This window comes from Polypterus senegalus, chromosome 3 (assembly GCF_016835505.1).
Source record: "Polypterus senegalus isolate Bchr_013 chromosome 3, ASM1683550v1, whole genome shotgun sequence".
Taxonomy (NCBI): domain Eukaryota; kingdom Metazoa; phylum Chordata; class Cladistia; order Polypteriformes; family Polypteridae; genus Polypterus; species Polypterus senegalus.
Window position 1 is genome coordinate 131,117,139 of NC_053156.1, and position 22,687 is coordinate 131,139,825.

At 36.7% G+C, this 22,687-nt stretch overlaps 1 protein-coding gene across 1 annotated transcript in view; it reads right to left on the reverse strand.

The window, feature by feature from the left end:
• Window positions 1-5,705: 5,705 nt before the first annotated feature.
• lama4 (laminin, alpha 4) overlaps window positions 5,706-22,687 on the reverse strand; it is a 141,669-nt gene continuing 124,687 nt past the window's right edge. The window contains exons 33-41 of the mRNA XM_039747951.1: window positions 19,328-19,481; window positions 18,981-19,174; window positions 17,271-17,460; window positions 16,046-16,201; window positions 13,461-13,620; window positions 13,051-13,181; window positions 12,434-12,527; window positions 11,514-11,633; window positions 5,706-6,320 (exon numbers count right to left, since the gene is read on the reverse strand). Of these exons, the coding sequence (XP_039603885.1) occupies window positions 6,175-6,320; window positions 11,514-11,633; window positions 12,434-12,527; window positions 13,051-13,181; window positions 13,461-13,620; window positions 16,046-16,201; window positions 17,271-17,460; window positions 18,981-19,174; window positions 19,328-19,481 (1,345 nt within the window). The 3' untranslated portion in view covers window positions 5,706-6,174. The remainder of the gene's footprint in view (window positions 6,321-11,513; window positions 11,634-12,433; window positions 12,528-13,050; window positions 13,182-13,460; window positions 13,621-16,045; window positions 16,202-17,270; window positions 17,461-18,980; window positions 19,175-19,327; window positions 19,482-22,687) is intronic.

Genomic DNA, 22,687 nt, shown 5'->3' on the forward strand with positions numbered 1-22,687 from the left:
CAGAGACATCTTCCTCTCCCATATACTTGAACCTTTCACATTTGATGGCTTGAGCTAGTCATATGAGTGCCTCAATATTCTGTCTCACTGCTTCATCAACACCTTTAAAGCCTTCGAAATTCAGGATACAAGCAGACCACATTTTCCAGAAGTTGTACAAGATAGCCTGTGAAACATTTTACTAGGCTGCATTAATATAGTTGATAACCTGAACCACAGTGATTGAATTCTAGAAAACCGTCAATGTGGTTTCCGGGTTCACTATCCAAGTAGTTTCAGGCATGGCAGTATATTTCCCTGGTGTAGTGGGGCTTGAAGGATGATTCCCTGATTGATTGGTTGGATCAATGATGTGGTGTTGGGTGGCATAAAAACAGTTTCTATGTTTTTGTGGGTATTTTTCAGCTGCCCTTGGATATTAACTGGAGTGCATTTGAGTATTAAAAAGCCTTGAGTGCAAAGTTCCTGCCCTGAAGTTATCATTGTATCTTTAAGCATTTACCTTTACCTTTACCTGAAGCATTTGTTGAAACAGTCCCATAAGAACTCTGCAGTCATCTAAGCTTTTTAATTTCAGTGCCAAATCACTGGTATTCTGCTCGTTTTTTTTACCTTTCAAAGCCCTGTGATTTGAAGGAGGAGTTGGGCTTGGTAGATCATCAGTGGCCTGCACTTGAACTCACAGCTGGCATTGGCAAATAACAATAGGGCCAAACAACCCTAAAATCTTGAACCCAGGGGCTTTGGCGATGGAAAGTGTTATTCATGCGTGCTTTCCTACCAGTGGGTCTCATTGGCATTAAACACTTATTCTGGTAGGTAACGTTTTTCCTCATTTAGCATATTCAACTTGTTCTCACATTCAGCCGCAGCTACAGCATCCACCAAAACACCTTCACCAAAATGTTTTACATTTTTTTAAATTATACTGTATTTTCAAACTATAAAATCACCCTTGTCTAACTACATAAAAAAGGCTGTTACATGCTTATAAATTTGCTGGGTCTTCCAGAGAATCCATCATCTCACTTAACCACAAAGTTAGCCACTTATCCATTTTTTTCAATTCCCTCATTGTTACTTTAGCACTTTCTGAAGAGGTTTCACAAACACTTTAATGAATACTTTCTTCCTTTTTGTGGATATAATGAAACATCACTTTATTAACACCAAACCTATGACCGGTATTCTGGGACTTACACTTATCAATTCTTGAACTATCAAGGAAAAACTAAAACTCCAGTTATCAACTTTCTCTGGAGAAAATAAACATGGGCTTCCATGGTTGAGTGTAAGAGAGAAAGTCAAAGGTAAAGTTGCACACACTCCTGGTCATTCTATAGCAGAGTCAGTGCTGGGCTGTCCATTCTGATGAAAGATCCTTTCCATCTGATGATTCCAGTTCACCCAGTTTCTGAGCTGACTTTTCCATGGTCAGGAGAACAGCTTTGCAGTAGAGCTTCTTAATGCTTTGTTTAATGCTCAAAAGACAATACGAAAACAGTTTTTTCCTTTCTCGCCCACATACAGCTTAAAATGGTTCAATACCAGAAAAAACATCATGATGCAGTCTGTCAGCAAGGTGGCCAACTGCCTTATGTGACAGAAATGACTGGAAACTGAACCAACTGTATTAGAGCAAAGCGCATCATGGTTGCCAAGGAAGAACTTGTGAAAATAATCTCTATACCATCTGTGCTGGACACTGGCAGTCATTACGAACTTTTCATCATCTATTCTGCTTTTCTTGTCATTCTGCTGTGGGTGCTTTGCCAAGAAACTGTTTCTGCTTATTGGAATTACACATGCATGATTCCATGATTTCTATCATAACATTAGACTGTTTCATGTTGTGACTACACTATTCTTAAAGAGAGCAGGAAGGAGAAGGTTACCAGATGACCTAAGTACTTAAAATGAATGGAATCCCACCAGAGGTTTATTTTTCTATTAATCCTGAGAAATGGAATTTAGTTTCCTCTGCTTCAGTTTCATCTGGGGATACCCCAGTTCCTGTTAGTGGGAATGGCATGGTTTTATTATATTTAAACACTTATGACAAAGTTGTTATAAGCAAATGCTATTAGCTTTAGTACTTTAGTATCAATCTAACTTAGCTTTAGTACCCTACTATATCAACAACTTGTACCACATCAACTGGAATGGCCAGCAGCAAGTCCACCTCTATATTGGGTGTCCATAACTGAAGACCAAGTAAGGAGAGAAATGAGGATGCTACACACAGGAGAAGCTGCATGATCAGATGGAGTCAGTCCTCGAGTTCTTAATACCTGTGCTGACCAACTTTGTGGTATCCTCTGTACCCAGTTCAGTCTGTCCCTAAGGCTCCAGATAGGGTCACTGCTGTGGAAAGCATCCTGCATTATTCCTGTTCCAAAGAAGGTAGGTGCCTCTTCACCTAATGCCTATGGACCAGTGGCATTTATGTCTCACATCATGAAGACCTTTGAGAGGGATTTGTCCTGGATTATATGAGTCTTCTCATGGTAGACCACCTAGACCCAGTGCAGTTTGCCTATCGGACAATGATTGGAGTGGAAGATACAATTATCTATCTGCTCCATGAGGTTTATTCTCACCTGGACAAAGCTGGCAGCATTGTGAGGATTGTTTTTTGATTTCTTTAGTGCTTTCAGTACCATCTAGCCATCTCTGTTAAGGGGTAAACTCAGAAATATGCAGGTGGATCAGTGTATGGAGTCCTGGATAAAGGGCTACCTGTCAGGCAGACCACAGTTTGTAAGACTCAAGGACTGTGTTTCTGATACGAATGTGAGCAACACTGTACCACCACAAGGAACAGTCTTGTCTCCTTTTCTCTTCACTCCGTACACCTCAGGCTATAAATATAATATCAGGTCATGTAACCTGTAGAAATTCTCAGGTGATTCTGCACTTATGAGGTTTATTGATAAGGGGCAGGTGAAGAACTTTATTTTGTGGTGCAAACAGAATGGTCTACATTTAACTTTATCAAAAGCAAGTAACTAGTTATTGACTTTTGCTGCACTATACAGCCTCTACTGTATGTCTGGTCGCTATTCAAGTAGTGGATGTAAAGATGGTCGACTCCTACAAGTACTTGGTGGTCCACATTAATGTCCAGTTGGACTGGTCTTGGAACACAGGGAAACTATATAAGAAGGGCAGAGCAGGCTCTTTTTCCTTGGGAGACTGTGTTCCTTTAATGTAGGAAGTGACATCCTTCACATCTTCTGTAACTCTGTGATGGCCAATGTGATTTCCTAAGCTGCGGTGTGCTGGGCTGGTATCATCAGTTCAGGAGAGTCCCACTGAATCAACAAGCTAAATAAAAGGGCAGGCTCAGTTATGGGACGCACTCTGGACCCCCTGGTAGTTGTAGCGAAGGAGAGATTTAAACAAAACCCGAGTGCCATTATGGTCAACACTGCACATACTCTCTCTGGCACACTAACACTGAGCACTTTCAGCGAATGAATTGTTCAGCAGAAGTATAATTAAGTCAATAAAGTTAATTTGATCTATCTATCTATCTATCTATCTATCTATCTATCTATCTATCTATCTATCTATCTATCTATCTATCATTAGCACAGATGAAGAAATAAAGCATGTTATTTTTACCTGGGCATGTACCTGAGAGAAGTGGCTGAAGCAGCCAAGAGTTTGTTTTCTGTGACGTAAAAGTTAATTAAAAAATCAATTTTTCTCCTACAAACTTGGGTTGTGGTTGTCGGTAAAGAGTTGTGAGGGTACTTTTCAAAATGTTCTTCCCTTTAGACAGATTTTTTTGTTTTTTTTCCACCTGAGCAGGAGCAAAAGCAGCTGGGGATTTGGGAGTAACATTTGTAAAGGTAACTTATTATGTGTGCTTGTTCTTGTTATTTGTATTTCAAATAGCATCTGCAAGGCAGGGCAGTAAGATTCAGTAGCTGACACCAGCATTTGTAAGTAAATAACCAGAATCATAGCAAAATAACCAAAATAGTGATTCCTTAGTGGGAAAAGAAAGGTTGTGGCTAACTTTAAAGCAGTAAAGGGTAAGGCTAAACCAATCAGGCACAGGTCAATAACTATAGGAGCAGATAAGACGTTAAGAAATTAACTAACAGCAGATATTCAGTAAGCGAGTTTTTTTTACAGTAGATTGAAGAATACTTAACAGTTAGGAAGTTAGAGCAGTTAAGAGTGCGACAGTGCATGGGTTCATTAATATGAAGGAATACAAACATTGTGTGTGGAGAGCTTTTAAGTAAGGAAGAATAGGAGCAAAAAGTTAGGAGAGCAGACAGAGAAAAGTAAAGTTAACCTCATAGAAGGACAAACAGACAGTCGAGGGGGAGAATATTACAGAAGTTTAATGGGCCAGAAGGTGTAAAATAACTGTAGTAGTACTTTAATGTAATTTTTTTGGCTTAAATGTGTTTAGTTTTACCATTTAAGTTAAACATCACTTAATTTTAATAAAGTAAAAAAAGAGTTAAGGCAGTTTTAGTAATCAAAAATCAAATGTTAATAATGCAGTCATTGCAATGCAAGTCCTATTGGATGGTGGACTTTTCAGTGGATGGCTTGGAGGGGCCAGTCTTCTATGAGGGCTACATCTGCTGGAGATGCCAGCTGATCCAGTACCTCAAGCTCAGGGTCACTGAATGGTGGAGGAGTTGGCTGGCCTGCGTTGTAGTATAGAATTGGCGGACCTGGCCCAGGTGTCCTTTAGAGAGATAGTGTGCACCTCTAAGGTGGTGCAGGAAGGGATTCCAGACCAGACAGGTAGAGATAGGTGGATCACATTACAAGTAGAAAGGTAAATTGTGCAAACTGTCCAGGGGCATCAACCCCAGAATTGGAAGTAGTACCAAACCATTATGAGGGCCTTGTGGAACTGGACGGTATCTCTAAAGATTCTGAGGTGGTAAGCAGGCATGAGGAGCCCTAACAAGCCACCTCAAGAACAGTTCCCAGAAAGAAAGAGGTAGTGATAGTTGGGGACTCAATCATTAGAAGGACTGAAGCTCACGTTTGCTTCAGAGTCTTGTGCTGTGTGTTGCCTTCTGGGTGCACAGGTGGGAGACCTCCCTGGAAGGCTCTTGGCCAGATCAGGGGTGGATCCAGTGGTCATTGTCCATGCTGGAACAACTCACATACATAAAACTAGTCTGTCAGTTCTTTGATCCAAATTTAATGAGTTAGGTGTTACGCTGAGGTGCTGAACTGACAAAGTAGCCTTCTCTGAAATTCTGCTTATGCCATGCTGCAGTTCAGGTAAGATTGAGGAGATTAGAAGGCTTAATGTGTGGCTCAAATCTTGGTGTAGGGTAGAAGAGTATAGGTTTATGGTCTTATATGAACAGTTGTGGAATTTAGAGAGAGTTTAACCCCCTGAAAATATTTAATTGCATTGTTCCAGGGATTCTTTACAACCTAAATTATGATTAAAGGGCCTAAGAAACAAATGCTATTGCTCAGTTGATATCACATTGTTTTGGTGTGTACAGGTGTGGTCTTAATATGTCTTGGGCTGAGACACTGTGGCGTCTTCCAAGTTTTCACCTAGCAGTGTATGAAATGGCCAAGACATTCCCTATAGGTAAAAGTATTTAAAACAGTAAAGAGACTGGTTTTATATTTTGGTGTTCTTGCCTTCACTACACCACATGTTGATGTAATAAGACGGTTCATAAAGCAGATAGACAGATAAGTAATGCTAATATTTTATTAAATGTTTTGATAACTTCACACTGTTTGTAGACAAAACAGTATTTGAAACAAAGCAAGTGCTAGACATAGAGTTTCCTTCCAAGAAAAGAAATGCAACAATTGTTTCTGATTTTTGTTGTGTACTAAGCAAATCAGTGTTTTTCAGGCATAGTCCAATAATTAACATCCAGTCATAAAATTATGGCTTAATAGAAAGGGAGTGCAATTCAGAAGTATACTGATGATTCATTTCCACAGCTGATATATTTTTTCTTTAATATATGTTGTAACTGGCAACCTTGATACAAACTAAAGTATCTTTAATATCTTCTTTAAGTAGATATAATTGACTCCTTCAACTGTATTTTCTTATCTTCTTAATTAATATCATTTTTTGATTCTCCTGTATATTGCACGCATGTCTTTTGCATAACTTGACTATGGAAGGATTCCACTGGCAAAACAAATAGCTTAAGCTTCTGGACAGGAGTTGACACTTACAGCCCCACTAACTAGAGCGGCTTTACTGAAGCTCACTGGTGTTTCGTTGATTATGAAGTTTCTCATACAGCCAACATAAAAGCTCTGGACTGACAGGCTTGGAGGAGCAAGTGATGCTGAAATGAAGAAAAGAAAATATTCAAAAACATAATTTAAGTTATTATTTCATCTTACTGAGCTGGTCAAAACAGACTATTTATATTTACTAAAGAACAAGTAATGGCACTACAAAAATTAAGATTAAAAAATTGTGTAAAAATTTGCTGATTTTTGTTAGTTTTGAGATGAGCATCTTTTACCTTTATTTGTTGTGTCCAATGATTACATTTTAAATTGTGTCGGACACGTAAAACAGACATGCAACAACAGACGGCTAAAACAGCGGCATCAGTGTAACACATTCTGCATACTGCTAGCAAAGAGAGTCAAACCTATAAAATCACAGTGGGTTTTGTCCATGTTTACAGCTGACTACTGTCCATTACCCCTGGATGTTGACTAATGTCGACATCCGCCTCTACCCTATGTGTCACATAAGTCGACACCAGCCCTGAAAGAGTTAAGTCACCCGCTGTCGTAACAATTGTTATTTATTTTTTGTATGTGCTGTCTATAGTATATAATCGAACAACAATTTTCAGTGGTTTTGAATTGTTTTGATTTATTTTGTTTTGTTTTGGCGGTCATTTGTTTACCTGACATGCAGAGAGATGCCACATGAGTGTGATGAGCACTTTGCTGACATCAGCAGAAATTTGCTGTAAATATGTTGGCAGCATGTACCGCAATCCCATGACTGGGTAAAATATAAAAAAAACCTTTAGAGTAGTTAGTTTCTGTGAAGTAGACCAACAGACAGATTTCATTTTAGTCTCAGCTCCTTTTGTTTCTTGACTCTGTTTCTTGGTTTGCCTTCATGTCTTGCTTGCTTGTTTTGACGTTCTCTCTGGTTTTGACCTTGGTCTGTCCCTCACTACATTTGTGCCTCATGTTAATCTCCTGGTTTTAGTAATTTCCACACTATAGTCCTTGGAGACTCAGTCTTATCACACTTGCTGTCTTAACTACTTTGCTATGAAATTTGCTCTTAGTAGTGTCGATTTCCAGATCCCATTAAGTCTTCCTTTCTAGTTCTTGTAGTTTTCTGAATATTTGGATTATGGATTCATCTGATTTTTTTTTCACTTTTTGGTCTGTTAGTAGGTTGTTTTTACATATTTTTTTATTTATTGATTTTGTTCTCATCCTTTATTAGTTTTCTAGTTTGTCTGTTTATTGCTTTTTAATTTTTTTTGTTTTCATACTTAGTCACTTTGAACTTTGCATTTTTTTAATTTTGCATTTTAATTTTTGAAACTTTGAAATATGAATTTGGTATTTTAAAATATTTTTGCCTTTACTTAATAAACATCCTCCTTGGGGTTTGTGTCATTGTATAAATTAATATTACACACACATTATATATATACCAGTAACGGCGCACTGCACTATAACGTACAATAAATACGCTTGACTTGAGCATTCATAGTTTTCATCCTTTTTCTCTGTATATTTAGCATTCGTTAGCTCAGAGGTTGATGCACTTGCTGCTTCCTGAGCAGATCTTCTTTTTGCCCGCTTCTTTTCTTCTTTCATCAGCATCTTTTCATATTAAAACTGATTAAGTCAGTGTTTGTGTTGCAATTACTTAGTACGTTTTCCTTAATTTTCACTTAAACTGGCACTTAAGTCTTCAATCTGCCTCAAGAATGATTTAAGATATGAAGAGGTAGGGGAAGTGACAGCAAAGGTGGTAGGGATGAGAATGCTGCCGAGAGTTGATTCTACAATAAAAAAAAAATAAAAATAAAAAGAGGAATATCCTTGATTCTGTAATTGCTGCCAAAGGTGCATCGACAATGTATTGAGCAAAGGCTGTGAATACTTATGTACATGTGATTTCTCAGTTTTTTTATTTTTAATAAATTTGCAAAAACCTCAAGTAAACTTTTTTCACGTTGTCATTATGGGGTGTTGTGTGTAGAATTCTGAGGAAAAAAATGAATTTAATCCATTTTGGAATAAGGCTGTAACGCGATGTGATGCGCTGTGAATACTTTCCGGATGCACTGTATATAAGAAGATGCATATAATGTATATGTATGTATGTATGTATGTATATATATATGTATGTATGTATATATATATATATATATATATATATATATATATATATATATATATATATATATATATATGCAGAGAGAGAAAGAGAGAGTAGCTGGTTGGAAAGTGGTTACCATGTGAATTGGTACCTATCAGAATGGGTCAGGAACCTCCAAACAAAATTTATAAAATAATTTATTAATTATTTAACCAGGGATACTCTAAATTAAAGGGTACACATGCTTTACTCGAGCATGTTTTAGTTTAGTATAAAAAATAGAGCAGGAGAAAAACTATTATTAAACTGCCTATACAAATACCAAAATAATAACAGATTTATAAATATAAAGATAATAGCAACCAATTAATAGAGCATCAAATTGTGTACCAGTCAATAAAGCTTATCCAAAAAGATAGAGAGACAGAGAGAGAGAGATATTTATAAACACATATAAGTGTAATTACTGCATTTATTTACAATCAGCACAAATAGTATGTACAGTAAAATATATCATAGTTTTACTGAATTATAGTAAGACATGTTATAATATGTAGTCTCAGGCAAACACCTTACTTTTTTTAATTTACAGGTGTAGTAATCTTCTGATTCCAGGGACATTGAATATGTTTTACACATTATCTGCACAAGCCATTTTTAGTTTGTTCATCCATCTTCCTTTTGTTAAAACCATTTGCTTTACTGTACTTGTTTGTAATACCTTGTAAAAATCTATATTCTATAAAATCTTTTGTAAAACCTCTATATGTTTTAATTTAATTATCCATCCATTACCCAACCCACTATATCCTAACACAGGGGTGTGCTGGAGCCAATCCCAGCGACAAATCCCGGGCAGGGTGCCAGCCCACCACAGGACACACACACAATTTAGGATTGTCAATGCACCTAACCTGCATGTCATTGGACTGCAGGAGGAAACTGCAGCACCCGAGGAAACCCATGCAGAAATGGGGAGAACATGCAAACTCCATGCAGGGAGGAGCCAGGAAGCGAACCCAGGTCTCCTTACTGTGAGGCAGCAGCACTACCACTGCGCCACCATGCCACCCTAATTTAATTTTAGTGTGTCTTAATATTATTCAGTAGAATATGTATATGTTTTTTTGTTGTGGAGACAGCCTAGACACAGATAGTCAGACACCGATGGTTCAAATCCAAACACATGTTTATTGTACAGTGTTCCAAAGCACAAAACCCTGTTCCCCTGCACCAAGCACCTTCAGTCCACCCGACTCCAGCTCACGAATGGAGGGAGGTGGCCCCTTTTATGTCTACCCAGACGTGTTCCAGGTGCCTCCAAGTGAGCTTCCTGCGGCACTTCCTGGTGTGGTGGAAGTGCCGCATGAGCACCCGGAAGCACACCGGGTGTCCCTGGCAATCCTTCAGCAAGCACTTCCCAGTGTATACATTACACTTTTGTATATTTATAAAGATTTCTGACTTTTTTTGGAAAGGCTTTATTGACTAATTTACAATTTAATGCTCTATTAATTGGTTTCTGTCATCTTTATTCTTTATCTATTGCTATTATTATTTGTAATTGTATATGCAGTTTAATAATAGTTGGTTTCCTGCTCCATTTTTTGTAGTGTCAACTTTCCTGCAGAACTATTGTGATTATATAAATTGAACGTTTTTCTAAAAATGTTTAAGTTTAGTGTCTACTTTATTACAGTAAGTACATGTGTCTTGCATTGGGTAGGATCCCCTTTCACCTCCAGAATAACATGACTCTTGCCAGACATGAATTCAACACGGAAACATCATTTAGGAATTTTGGTCCACGCACACACACACAAACATATATATATATAGAATATTCATTTAGGGATGCAAATAGTCAGCACAAATGTTTAGACACACTACAGCATTTTAATATGCACCAAAAACAATTACCTGAACTATTATAGTACCACTAGGGTGGCACAATGGTAGCGCTGCTGCCTCGCAGTAAGGAGACCAGGATTCGCTTCCTGGGTCCTCCCTGCGTGGGTTGCATGTTCTCCCCATGTCTACATGGGTTTTTTCTTGGTGCTCCAATTTCCAACCACTGTCCAAAGACATGCAGGTTAGGTGCATTTGCAATTCTAAATTGTGCTTGGTGTGTGCCCTACGGTGGGCTGGTTCACTGCTTGGTGTTTGTTTCCTGCCTTGCACCCTGTGTTGACTGGGATTGGCTCCAGCAGACCCTTATGACTCTGTAGTTAGGATATAGCGGGTTGGATAACGGATGGATTATAGTACCACTACCAGCTTGTGCCTTACACATAACACAGGATAGATTCATTCTCTTTACTCTAAATTCTAATCTGACCATCTGCAATTCATAGCACAAACTAAGATTTGTCAGCTGCAGAGATATTGTTCCAATCTTCACTTCAACAGTTTTGGGAATTACATTTCATCTTTAACCTAATTATCAGTTTCTGAGCTTTCAAATTTGAAACCTGGTATAGTTTTCTGCTGCTGTAGACAATGCTCTTCAAAGTCCTATGCGTTGGGCATTTAAAGACACCCTTCCATTCATTACTGCTGTAAAGAGCTCTTATTTGAGCGTTTATAGCCCTTTTTTATCTTGAATAAACCTTCCCATTCTCCTCTGACTTCTCTCATTAATAAGGTGTTTTTGCACACAGATTTGCCACTCACTGCATATATTTGTTTATCGCACAATTGTCTGTGAACTCTGGAGACTTTAGTGTAATCCCAGGAGGGAATCTGTTTCTAAGCTGATATAAACCACCTCAGTCAAAGTCTTTTAGGTCACACACCTACCTACACCCACCTACACACACTAAAAATTAGTGGACCAACAAGAAAATTTGTTTGCATTCTATATACTTGGAGCTGCAAACACATGATTGGCTTTTAAAGAAGCAAACAAATTCCTTGAGTGAGCAAGTATATCTGGTAAAATGTACAGTATATGGGTACTGTAGGTCAGTCTATGTTCAATTACACAGATTTTGTTTTTTTATAGTCAGAACATAACTGATGTGCTCTTGGTTACATAGTGAGTCAGTGAATTAGAGATCAAATACTAGACCACATCAAAATCTATGCATTTGGGTTACATTCTCTTAATATCTTTAGTATATAATCACTTTATTGATGAATTTACAGACATTAATTAAAAGCTTACCTGGCATACCACCAATAAATACTGGGGCCTTATTGTCAAGTGATCTGGGGTTCAATGGTCCCACAACATGATTCACCTCTGAATCCACATCCAGCTGAACAACATTTGCATCTCTTATAACTGCAGATGAATAAAAAATACTGTTAAAAACTAAATTATACAGGGTGATATAAATTGCTGTCTCAAAAGGCTCATGGGCCCCAGGTCATTTCTATACTAAGACATCTATTTTTTTACACAGGTTAAATCTGGGTATTCTGGTATACTTGCTTAAGTCCAAAAAGATACTGGCAGATAAAAGTGTGGGCAGCAATATTTATTTATACTCTGCAGCAAACTGGTATCCTGTTTGGGAAATGGATTTACTCTCACTCAGGAACTCCTTGCAGGACTTAATTTGATTAAGTGGGTATGGTGATGGATAGAATAAAAATACTATAAATACTCTACAGAGGAATAATTAATCTTCTTTGTTTAATTCTGCTAGTAAATTCTACTAAGGAATAAAAAAAAAAAACTATTTAAAGCGGGAATATAAGCCTGCTGATTATGCAAATCAGTGTATGGCTCTTCACTGCTTCATAATGCACTAGATAAATGTGTTGTATTTCTGTAAAGTGTGTAATATAGCTTGATTATTTGAATAGTGTCATCAATCAGTACATCAGATTTTTCTTGAGTATCTTAAAATGTTTACAGAGTGCTTGACATGATTACAATATGAATAAAACAAATATATCCAAAGCTCACACTTTATATTTAAATAAACTGCCTTACTGTAAATACACACTCCATTGGAAACTGGCTGAAGTCATCACTTTCTCAATGTATTTCTTACATTCTCTTAGTATATTATTGTACTTAATAACCCCTAAAATATACAGTACATAAGCATGTGAAGGAGAATTCAAGATCTTTACCTGCAATTCTATGCCATCTGCCATCACATATACTTTGTTTCGGATTAACCATTGTAGCAAACTCTCTGATGCCATTTCGAACTTGAACTATTACCTGCAGATAGAAGTCGAATAGTTATACAGTATTAATATGGATATTGGAGTCAGCTTTAAAATATAGACTTGCATCAGCAAATCTATACATTTCTTCTCAGACTGTATTCATGTGTTCGCTTCCCGGGTCCTCCCTGTGTGGAGTTTGCATGTTCTCCCCCTGTCTGCATGGGTTTCCTCCCACAGTCCAAAGACATGCCGGTTAGGTGGATTGGCGATTCTAAATTGGCCCTAGTGTGTGCTTAGTGTGTGTTTGTGTGTGTCCTGCGGTGGATTGGCACCCGCCCAGGATTGGTTCCTGCCTTGTGCCCTGTGCTGGCTGGGATTGGCTTCAGCAGACCCCCGTGACCCTGTGTTCGGATTCAGCGGGTTGGAAAATGGATGGGTGGATGGATGTTTTAAGGTAATGCTGCTAATATAAATACAATTTAATCAATAATGCTTTAACAAATTGCTGATTATGTATATCACAATCCTGGCATTCAAATGCGTTAAATGTTTTTATTTTCTAAAATGTCACTTACTCTTCCATTATTCATATGCATGTTCAGGTAATCTCCCCCTGGAGTGAAAACATGAAGAAGTATTCCAGAACTGGTCCGTGGGCGAATCTCAAACACCAGTTCAAATTTCAAGCCCAGGTTAAATGAATCATCTGTATGAAATAAGCATTGAAGACTTTTTATTTTATGTTAAGTAGTTACATTTGAAATTAACTATGCTAGCTTAGAAGCTTTCAAACAATTTAATAGGCATTTGTAGTAGTGGTAGCAATGGTAGTAGTAGTATTGTAATGCATTCACATACTGTTTATAAAAAGCCCTCATCAACTTAAACTGTACATTTTGGTATGTAAGAGTAAATGCAAGTACTAAGTAAAAGCTCAATGGTACAGGGAGAATGTGCGTATGCCAGGCAGGCTGCTTCATATTACCTAAAATTACATATCCGCCTTCAGTGGAGAAGTAGGTTCCAGATTCCAGAGGACTTTCAAAGCAAGGAGTGACACCAAATGTATGAGAGGCTGATGACAGCCATTGGCCATTCAGTTGTAAACTCTTTACACAGCCACTAAAACTCTGGACAGAATTGATCTGAAAAAAGATGAAAAACTAACAATTACTGGTGCATTTTTTAAAAAACACTGAGGCACCAACGAGAATCAAGGAGTCTCAACATAATTTGACAATGTAAATAACACACACAATCGAAGCATTTACAGCCTTATGTTAAAAATGATGCTTAAAAAAATTGTCAATAATACTTTATTAGAAGAACTCTCTCTACATTATTAAACACCTTGGCCTTATGTACTCAGACTGTACAATTATAAACAACCGTCTGAAATTTTAGAAATTTGCTAAAATGGTCTTATTAGTGCATTCCAAAGAACATCATTGTAATCTTTTTAGTTAGCCAATGAAAAGCATCATTTTGCTTGGCTTTTCTCTACATTCATAATGGCTAACACGGTACAACACCCTAGTACTAAAGAACATCAATAAATTCTTCTTTAAAAAAAAGGACCTATTTGGAATTCCTCTTATTATAGCCAATGGTGAAAGAAGATATCTACTCTATATATATAAAATGCTAAGTCTAAAAGTGCAACAATTTCATGCAACAATTTTATGTGACGTTTTTATGTTGTTTTTTGTCACTCTTTAAATTGGGCTTATTTTAAAACCTGCATATAATTTAATGTTGTTAGATTTTCAGATTGTTATTCCGTTTTTAAATTATAAGATAAAATATCAAGACAGTCATAGTGGACCTCAGTTTAACCGTAATACTCTAATCGGTAAGATAGTAAATATTTTATTCTCATTTCGTGATTTTTACTCCATGAAATAATAATAATTTTTTCTTTTACATATTTATAGAATTTTGTGATTTTGACTCCAATAAATAATCATTTTTCTTTTGTACATTTACAGATTTTACTAATATTCTGGCCGCAACTGGGAGTTGGGCGCCAATGGTGCCAGGGGGACTAGCCCCCCTAGTTTTTGCATAAATGATTGGGAGAGGAAATGTAGTACAAATTCCATTACCAAAAAAAGATTGTGATAACTAGTACCAAAATACTAAACCAAAATTTCATTGTCAGGAAAAATTTGTTCACCAGAAAAGCAAATAAAGTAAACCAGAGAGACAAGTTTTTTAAATTTGCTTCTGCAATCTTGGACATTTACAACATTTTAGTAAAGACATCAGGCATCACATACACCCAGTTACCCTGTCTAGCGATGGCATAGCAACCATTAACAGAAATTGCCCAAGATGGCGGCACCCACAGGAAAACAAAATGGCATTAACAGGGAAAAAAAATTAACATTGTGAAAACTAAAAAACCACAAAAACCAAACATTGGAAATAAATTTCTTGGGCTTTAAAACCCTAGCCTACATGTAGAACGTTAGTTAAAAGTCCAAGGAAAACTCAAGAAAAAAAAATAAAATAAAGAAGCTGATTATAAAAACTTCATTTATTTGTAATGCAAAGAGACCATAAAAAATACATTTCTTCAGTAATCTAAAGCAGGGGATGGAACAATAGCACTACCTAACTTTCATTTCTATTACTTGGTAATATACATACTATGGGATTATAAAAGAATGAAGCAGAAATTAATTTAAATCTGCTTGGTTTCATGTCATAGAATTCTTTTTATAAAATGTTTCAAAGTCATTCTGCAAAGGGCATGATGTATATGTTAATCTATTGGAGTACAGAAGTGAATTGTCCGTTCTTCTTTTGCCACTCTAACTAGACACAAGAGATTCTTAAGCTTATATAGACAAGAAAGCCAACTTAAAAATTGTAAATTGTCCTGTACATTGTGGAATGTTAGAAACAAGAAAGAAAGAAGTATTATATAACAGCAATATAAAAGAGAAAACATATTTATAAAACTGGTTATTTACGTAAAATAAAAAATACAGAATAACAATTTCCTTCACAATTAGCCATGGAGAGAAAATCCTCTGTATAGTTTGCTCTATGCTGCAGTGGTAATCATTGCCAACAAAATCATTACCAAACTGTGGCAACAGTAATTTAAAACTGACATATAAAGTCAATGGAAGAACAGCAAAAAAAGAGAAGAAAAGACAAAGCATTACAAAAAAAATTTAATGTTGGAATGTGATCCTGTTTAAAAAATAAAAAACACAACTTACTGCATACAGTATATCTTGCATGTTTTGTATTAAATTACAAAATGAATTAACATGCTACTATAATATTTTATAGATCCACACTTTTATGACATACATTACAAGAACTATTTCAGCCTAGACTGAAAAGTTCCCACTCTCCTCAGACATGTGCTAGCATTGATGCGGAATAAGCACTTGCATCTATGGAAAGTTTTAGTTACGCATACACGGCACTTACTGTATTTCAAGAGCTTTCATTGCTGCGAAAAGTAACTTTTTGTTTTGTAATTAAGAAACGGTAGAATGCATTACTTGCTCTTATTAAAACATGCATGTAATATGTAGTATTTAGTTGTACCTGGATATTTTTATGAGCTTTTCCAGGAGGCACACCACCTACGTAAAACGGGTCAGTGACATGCCAAGATGCATCTGCTGTAAGGATTCTATCTTCTAGTACTTTAAGACCATCTATTATTAAACGACCTTCATTCTTTTCTCGAATAAATATCACCTGTGAAATCAACAAAAATGGAAATTAGTATATCATTTTAATTGTTATAAATGAATGCTTGAAAATGGAATGTAAAAGTTTCTCTTGAAATTGGACACTGCAGTATAATATTTAATCAATGGAGGAAAAAGAGGACTAGTGATTAAAATTGCATTGTTTTTCTGGTAATCATCAGGTATACTAAATAGAAAACAAATATATTTCCTGCTTACATAACCTGCAGCTAACACTAAGTGCTGGTCGCAAGGCGGAAATTGGAACCAGTCCTTTGCAGGGCCGTCTTATGCACACACCCACACTCATCTCTTACTGGACCAGCTATAAACTCTAAATTATCCTAAAACACAAAACTTTGGAGAGGTGGGGGGAATCTGAACTATCCAATGGAAAACCCATGTAGAATTATGGAGCTCCACATAGACATTAATAGAGTGCAGGATTTGTAAGGGTTGTACTGCTAACAGCAAAAATAATATTTAAATTTTTGCAAGAAAAGTAAGAACTCATCACCTATGCTATTTTGCAAAGACCTAATGGAAACTTTTTCGAAAGGGATTTTGATGTGCTCAATGACTGAGTGAAGTACTTCTACAGAAAACTAAAATCAGACATTTACTGGAAGCAGTGTTCACTGCCAATTAGGCTACACCAGTTCATTTTCATTCATTCATTTTCCAAAACCACTTTTTCTGGTACAGAAGTATGAGGACAAGAAAAACTAGAACTTATCCTGGTAGTAACTTGTTGAAGGCAGCTAGGAACCAGGTCTTGATGGCACAGTAATGCATTGCAGAGCATGACCATTTCTACCCGAACCAGCTTGGATTCAACAATCTTGTCTTTGAAATGCAGTGGTTGGTGGTCATGAAGTTGGATTAGCATCTATCCTGATGGAGTTTACACATTTTATTTTTTCTCCTTTACTATTTTTATCCCCTTACATACTAAATATCTACAGGATTTGACCCCACTGCATTTCCATGATCCCCCATTATTGAAAGAAGGGAAAACTGAAAATGCTGAATCTACAGAGTACATAGTAAATTGACAAAGTCCTTAAATTACTTACACTGTGCCATAATCCATCATTATATTTCTCTGAACTTCTAATTTTTAGCTTATCACTTCCCACATTGAACATATAGACTATTCTTCCATGAGCAAGGAACAGTGTCATGAAGTTATTCTCGCCTTCATCTGACACATAGAAGATTAAGCCATGTGATGAATGTGTCTTTAGACTAAGAGAGAAATGTGACCTAAAAAACAGACATAAAAAGAAGTTATAAAAATATAAAATGATAAGGTATAAGTAGCTTGTTTTGCTACCAAATTCTGACTACAAGACTATCAAAGCTAAAAACATTTTATTAATTAAAGCAAGAAACTTCTTAACATATTTTATTAAAAGATAATGCATTAAAAAATTTTATTTTCACAAAATAAATTAGCAATCATATAGTAGCCATTTAAATAAACACTGTGATTCTTGTTCTTGTTTAAGAATGGTATGACAAGCAGGCTGAAACACTTTTAAAAAGACTCTGTATGGCCAAAGGTTTGTGGACACATGACCATCACACCTATATGAGCTTGTTGGATATCCCATTCCAAAACTGAGGGCATTAATAGAGAGTTGCTCTCCACTCCCACCACCGCCTTCCTTTGCAGCTATAATTTACTCTATTTGGATGGCTTTCCTCAAGATTTTGGAGCGTGTCTTTGGGAATTTGTGCCCATTCAGCCAAAAGACCACTTGTGTGGTCAAGTATTGATGTTGGACGAGAAGACGTTGCTCACAATCAGCATTCTGATTCGTTCCAAAGGTGCTCTATGGTCCAGAGGCCACTTGTGTTCTTCCACATCAGATTCATCAAACCATGGAGGGAGTCATGCTTTAAGAGAAAAGAACCTTTTCCAAACTGTTGCCACAAAGTTGGAAGTGCACAATTGTGTTAAATATCTTTGTATGCTGTAGCATTAACAGTTATCTTCAATGAAACCAAGGGGTCTATCCCAAAGCCCGAAAACAGCCCCAGACTCTTATTCCTTCCAAATGAACTTTACAGTAGGAACTTTGAAGTCTGGACTGTAGCATTCTCCTGGCATCTGCCAAACACAGAATCATCCATCAGAGTTACAAGATGGCAAAGTGTGATTCATCACTCCAGAGAACATGTTTACACTGCTCCTGAGTCCAATGGTGGCATGTTTTACACCACACCAGCTGACGCTTGGCATTGTGCAGATCACCTTGTGCTTGTGTACATCTGCTTGGCCATAGCAACCCATTTCACAAAGCAAACACAGTTTTTGTTGTTTCCAGAGGCAGTGTGGAAAAAGGTTGTGGCTGATGAAGAGGTGGATAAACTATTTTTATGTGCTATGCGCATCAAAACTTGGCAGCCCCACTCTGTGAGTTTGTGTGGTTTACCACTTTTTGACTGAGCTGTTGTTGCTCCTCAAATCTTCCTCTTCACACAAATAACACTTACAGTTGACCGGGGCAGGTCTAGCAGAGCAGAAATTTCACTAACTGACTTCTGACAAAGGTGCCATCCTATGAGGGTGCCACGTTTAAAATCACTGACCTCATTTCATTATGGCCCATTCTATTGCCAGTATTTGTCAATGGCGATTGCATGGCTAAACTCTTGATTTCATGCACCTATTAATGGGTGCAGCTGAAACACTTGAACTCCAATAATTTGTAGAGCTATCCACATATTTTGGTCAAATAGTGTATACTATTAGCTGAATTAAGTAAATTAGAACATACCTTTCATGGAAGAATTCTGGAATATTGTTAAACTCTTGTCGGCTGTTTGCTATGCCTCCGTATTGGTATGCATACTGGGCAGCTTTTGGTTTCACGGAGAGATAACATTGAGACCCTTCTTTATCACTCAGGTCTTCTGCACTAGACTTTAGCCCTGACGGCTCCTGAGGAATGCTTAATTTGTCTCGGCTCACCTTAAAATTAAGAATTATTTGTATTAAAATAAAATGAACTGTCTAGTAATGAACACTAAAACACATACTTGTAATTAGAGTATATAATATGTATATTTCCACCCTTAATGTCACTGGCATCTTGCAATATGTTTCTTTTACAGTAGTTTTTACCTTATTAGAGCGGCTTTTCTTGATTTTGGACAGATTCCTGTCTGATTTCAAAAGCAAAGCTGCTGGAGGCTTTTCTGCAGGGCAGCCATATAGTGAGACTGAGACCTTCTCGGAATATTTCTGAAAATCCTCCACTTCAATGTCTCTGTCAGGCCTGTAAACCATAAAACACATCAATAATAACTTGCTTTCTTTTCAACAAGTTTTTGAAACGCTCATAAATTAAGAGCAATTTTAATTTACATATTTACACATTTTTAGTCATCTTTTACTACTGAAGAAAAGATATGGGTACTGTATGTGGCATTATTTAAAAAACTTACCAAAGATGGACTGAAGATGTTTTATAAATGTGGCTTTCAATTGTTTTTTAAACTAGCATGGTAGGATAAGGTGAATAAAATCATATATAATTTATTGATTTTATTATTTTTTGCTGTCTGTCTGTAGCATAAGTATTATGATATCTGGTAAAAGAATCTGTTCAACAATGCAAACATTTTCAGGAGCCTTCTGTTAGATTTTCGTATTTGGTACCATCCTCTAGAACTGGATTTTAGACTTCCTATCCAACAGACCTCAACATGTGCAGAATGGCAATATCACATCATCCATGCTGAGTTTTAACTCAGGTACTGTACAGGGTAGTGAACCGAGCTCACTTCTCTACTCCTTGTCTACCTATAATTGTATGGCCAGGCACAGTTCCAACACCATTATTAAATCTGCTGATGACACCAGTACCATAGACTTGATCAGCAATAACAATATGGCTTACAGAGAAGAGGTTTGCCTGTTGACTCACTGGTGCCTGGACAACAATCTCACCCTTTTGGTCCGCAAAAACAAGAAGCTGTTTAAACACTTTAGGAAGCCAAAGGCTGGAAACACTAACATCTATATCGGAAGGTTGAGCAGCTTTAAATTTCTTGTAGTCACTGTGCACTGAAAAACTGGGTACAACATATTTCGGCTCTTGTAAAAAAGGCTCACCAGTGCCTTTATTCCTTGCATTTGACCATTTTTTTCATGAAATTTTACAGGTTCACATAAGAGTCTATCCTCACTTGTAGCATAATCATATTTGCAGAGAGTGGTGAAGGCAGCACAGAATATTACTGCCACCTTACTCCCTTCTGTTCAGGACATGCTGTATACAATGCTCACTGTCTTAGAAAGGTAAACAGCATAGACCTCAGCAATCCTGCACAGCCACTTCTCTTACTCTGCTCTTCTGGCAAACGGTGCAGGGCTAATGGCGCTCACATCTTTAGTTTCAGGGACAGTTTCTTCCCACAGGTAATAAGGTTGCTGAATAGTGTAACATAGGAATAAATATTGTAAAATAATCAGCCAAATAATACAAAGAGTACATGTTTATCCCTACTGGGATTTGTCACCGATATATATATGTAGAGTCCAAGCTGTGCGTTGAGGTGAGCCCGACTATATCTAGCCGGAACCTCTTGACCTCGCGCACTGGCTCAGTCTCCTTCCCCTTCAGAGAGGTGACATTCCACGTCCCAAGAGCCACAGGTAGGTTTGGATTTTTTTTCTCCCTAAATAATAAAAACCATCTTTTAAAAACTGCATTTTGTGTTTACTTGTGTTATATTTGACTAATGGTTAAATGTGTTTGATGATCAGAAACATTTTGTGTGACAAACATGCAAAAGAATAAAACATCAGGAAGGGGGCAAATAGTTTTTCACACCACTGTATTATGTATTTTGGTATTAGCTTGGGTTATTATTTGTTCTGTAGTAGTTATTTACATATAACACAACATAAATTGAATAATACACAGCTAATAAAAATTGACATACAGTAGGGACCTTTTTAATAATTCATGCAATGCATTTAACATCAAACTAGAGGGTTTAAAAAAACATTAATCATTGCCAAAAAAGAAAAAAGAGTGCTTGGGATTGTATTAGGGTTTTATTCCACTGTTAATCTGTACCTGCCATTCCTGTTCTGGGCTAGTAGACAGATTTACTGCTACCTTTAGATTATGTTGTGGCATGTAAAAATCACTGGCAAAGGATGTTACATCCAAATAATATTTAAGATATCACAGAGGCAGTCATACACATTTGACTCTCAACAAAATATCTGTAAGGCAGGTGTACTGCAGTAATAGGTGCTCCTTTCTATCTGTACATTAATATTGTGCATGTGCAGCAATAAAGAGACAGACTTTGGCATTAACTACAGTACAAAAAACTGTGACTACCATTTTCTCTTAGCCACATAATATTAATATGATAAAATGATTATGTTTCTGAAAAACATTTATGTATGACAGAATTATATATTTATTTTGTGCAATAAAGTGGCATTTTTTCAGAGTCCAAATCCCTTCCAAATCCTCTTGGTTCTCATTCTCCCTGTGTCAGCACAGATTTCCTTAAGAATCCTCAGGTTTCTTCCACGTTCCAGAGATGTACTAGATTAATTGTCACCTCTAGATTCATGTAGTGTGTGTGTGTGTTTGTGTCCGATATGATGGATTGGAGTGGTTTCCAGGGTTGGAATACATTCTGGCTACCTGTAAATTTGAGAGTTTTGAAAATAAATGAGGAAATATTTCATGATAAATGCCATCCCAAACAAAAGGGTTTTGCTTTACATGTACATCCAAACTTCAAATGATAGAAAATGCAGTCATCAATCACATACAAAGCTACCAACCTACACTATAAGACGAATGATTTAGTAGGCAGGATACGCACCAAGAGGCAAAGATAACAAGGGCAAGTGTCTAGGGAAAATAAACTCTCTAATAATGGAGAGGGAGCTTCATAAAGTCAGGCATCGTGGACAAGTGGATAAGGTATTGGGCTTTAATCCATAAGATGACTAGTGAAATCCCTCCATCTGAATTATTATTTGAATCTTAGCAAGTCCCTTAACCTACCTACACTTCAACTGTAAAAAAACAGTAATGAATGCTTAATTAAAAATAATAAAGGGACTTATAACAAAAGGCACTGATGACTTTCAAAAGATGTATTTAAGAAAAACACTCAAAAAGAAAGCAATTATAATAAAAGCTCTTAGCTGCGCAATACAGAAGAAACACAATGAATTGCTTGTAAAGTAAAGACAATGAACGGTTTTGCTATTAAAGAAAAATGGAGAAAGTGATAAAGACATAATGGCACTGTCAAAGAGGAGGAATAAAAGTAACAGTTCAGAATATACTACTTGAAGTACACAGACTAGCTAGATGCAATCAGCAATGTGGTGCCAAACAACAATTAGAAAATCTAAAAAATCATACTGTATAATTTTTTTTAACCAAAGAGCTGCTTAAAAGGGTTGCAATCATTTTCCTAAATATAGATTTTCTATTCT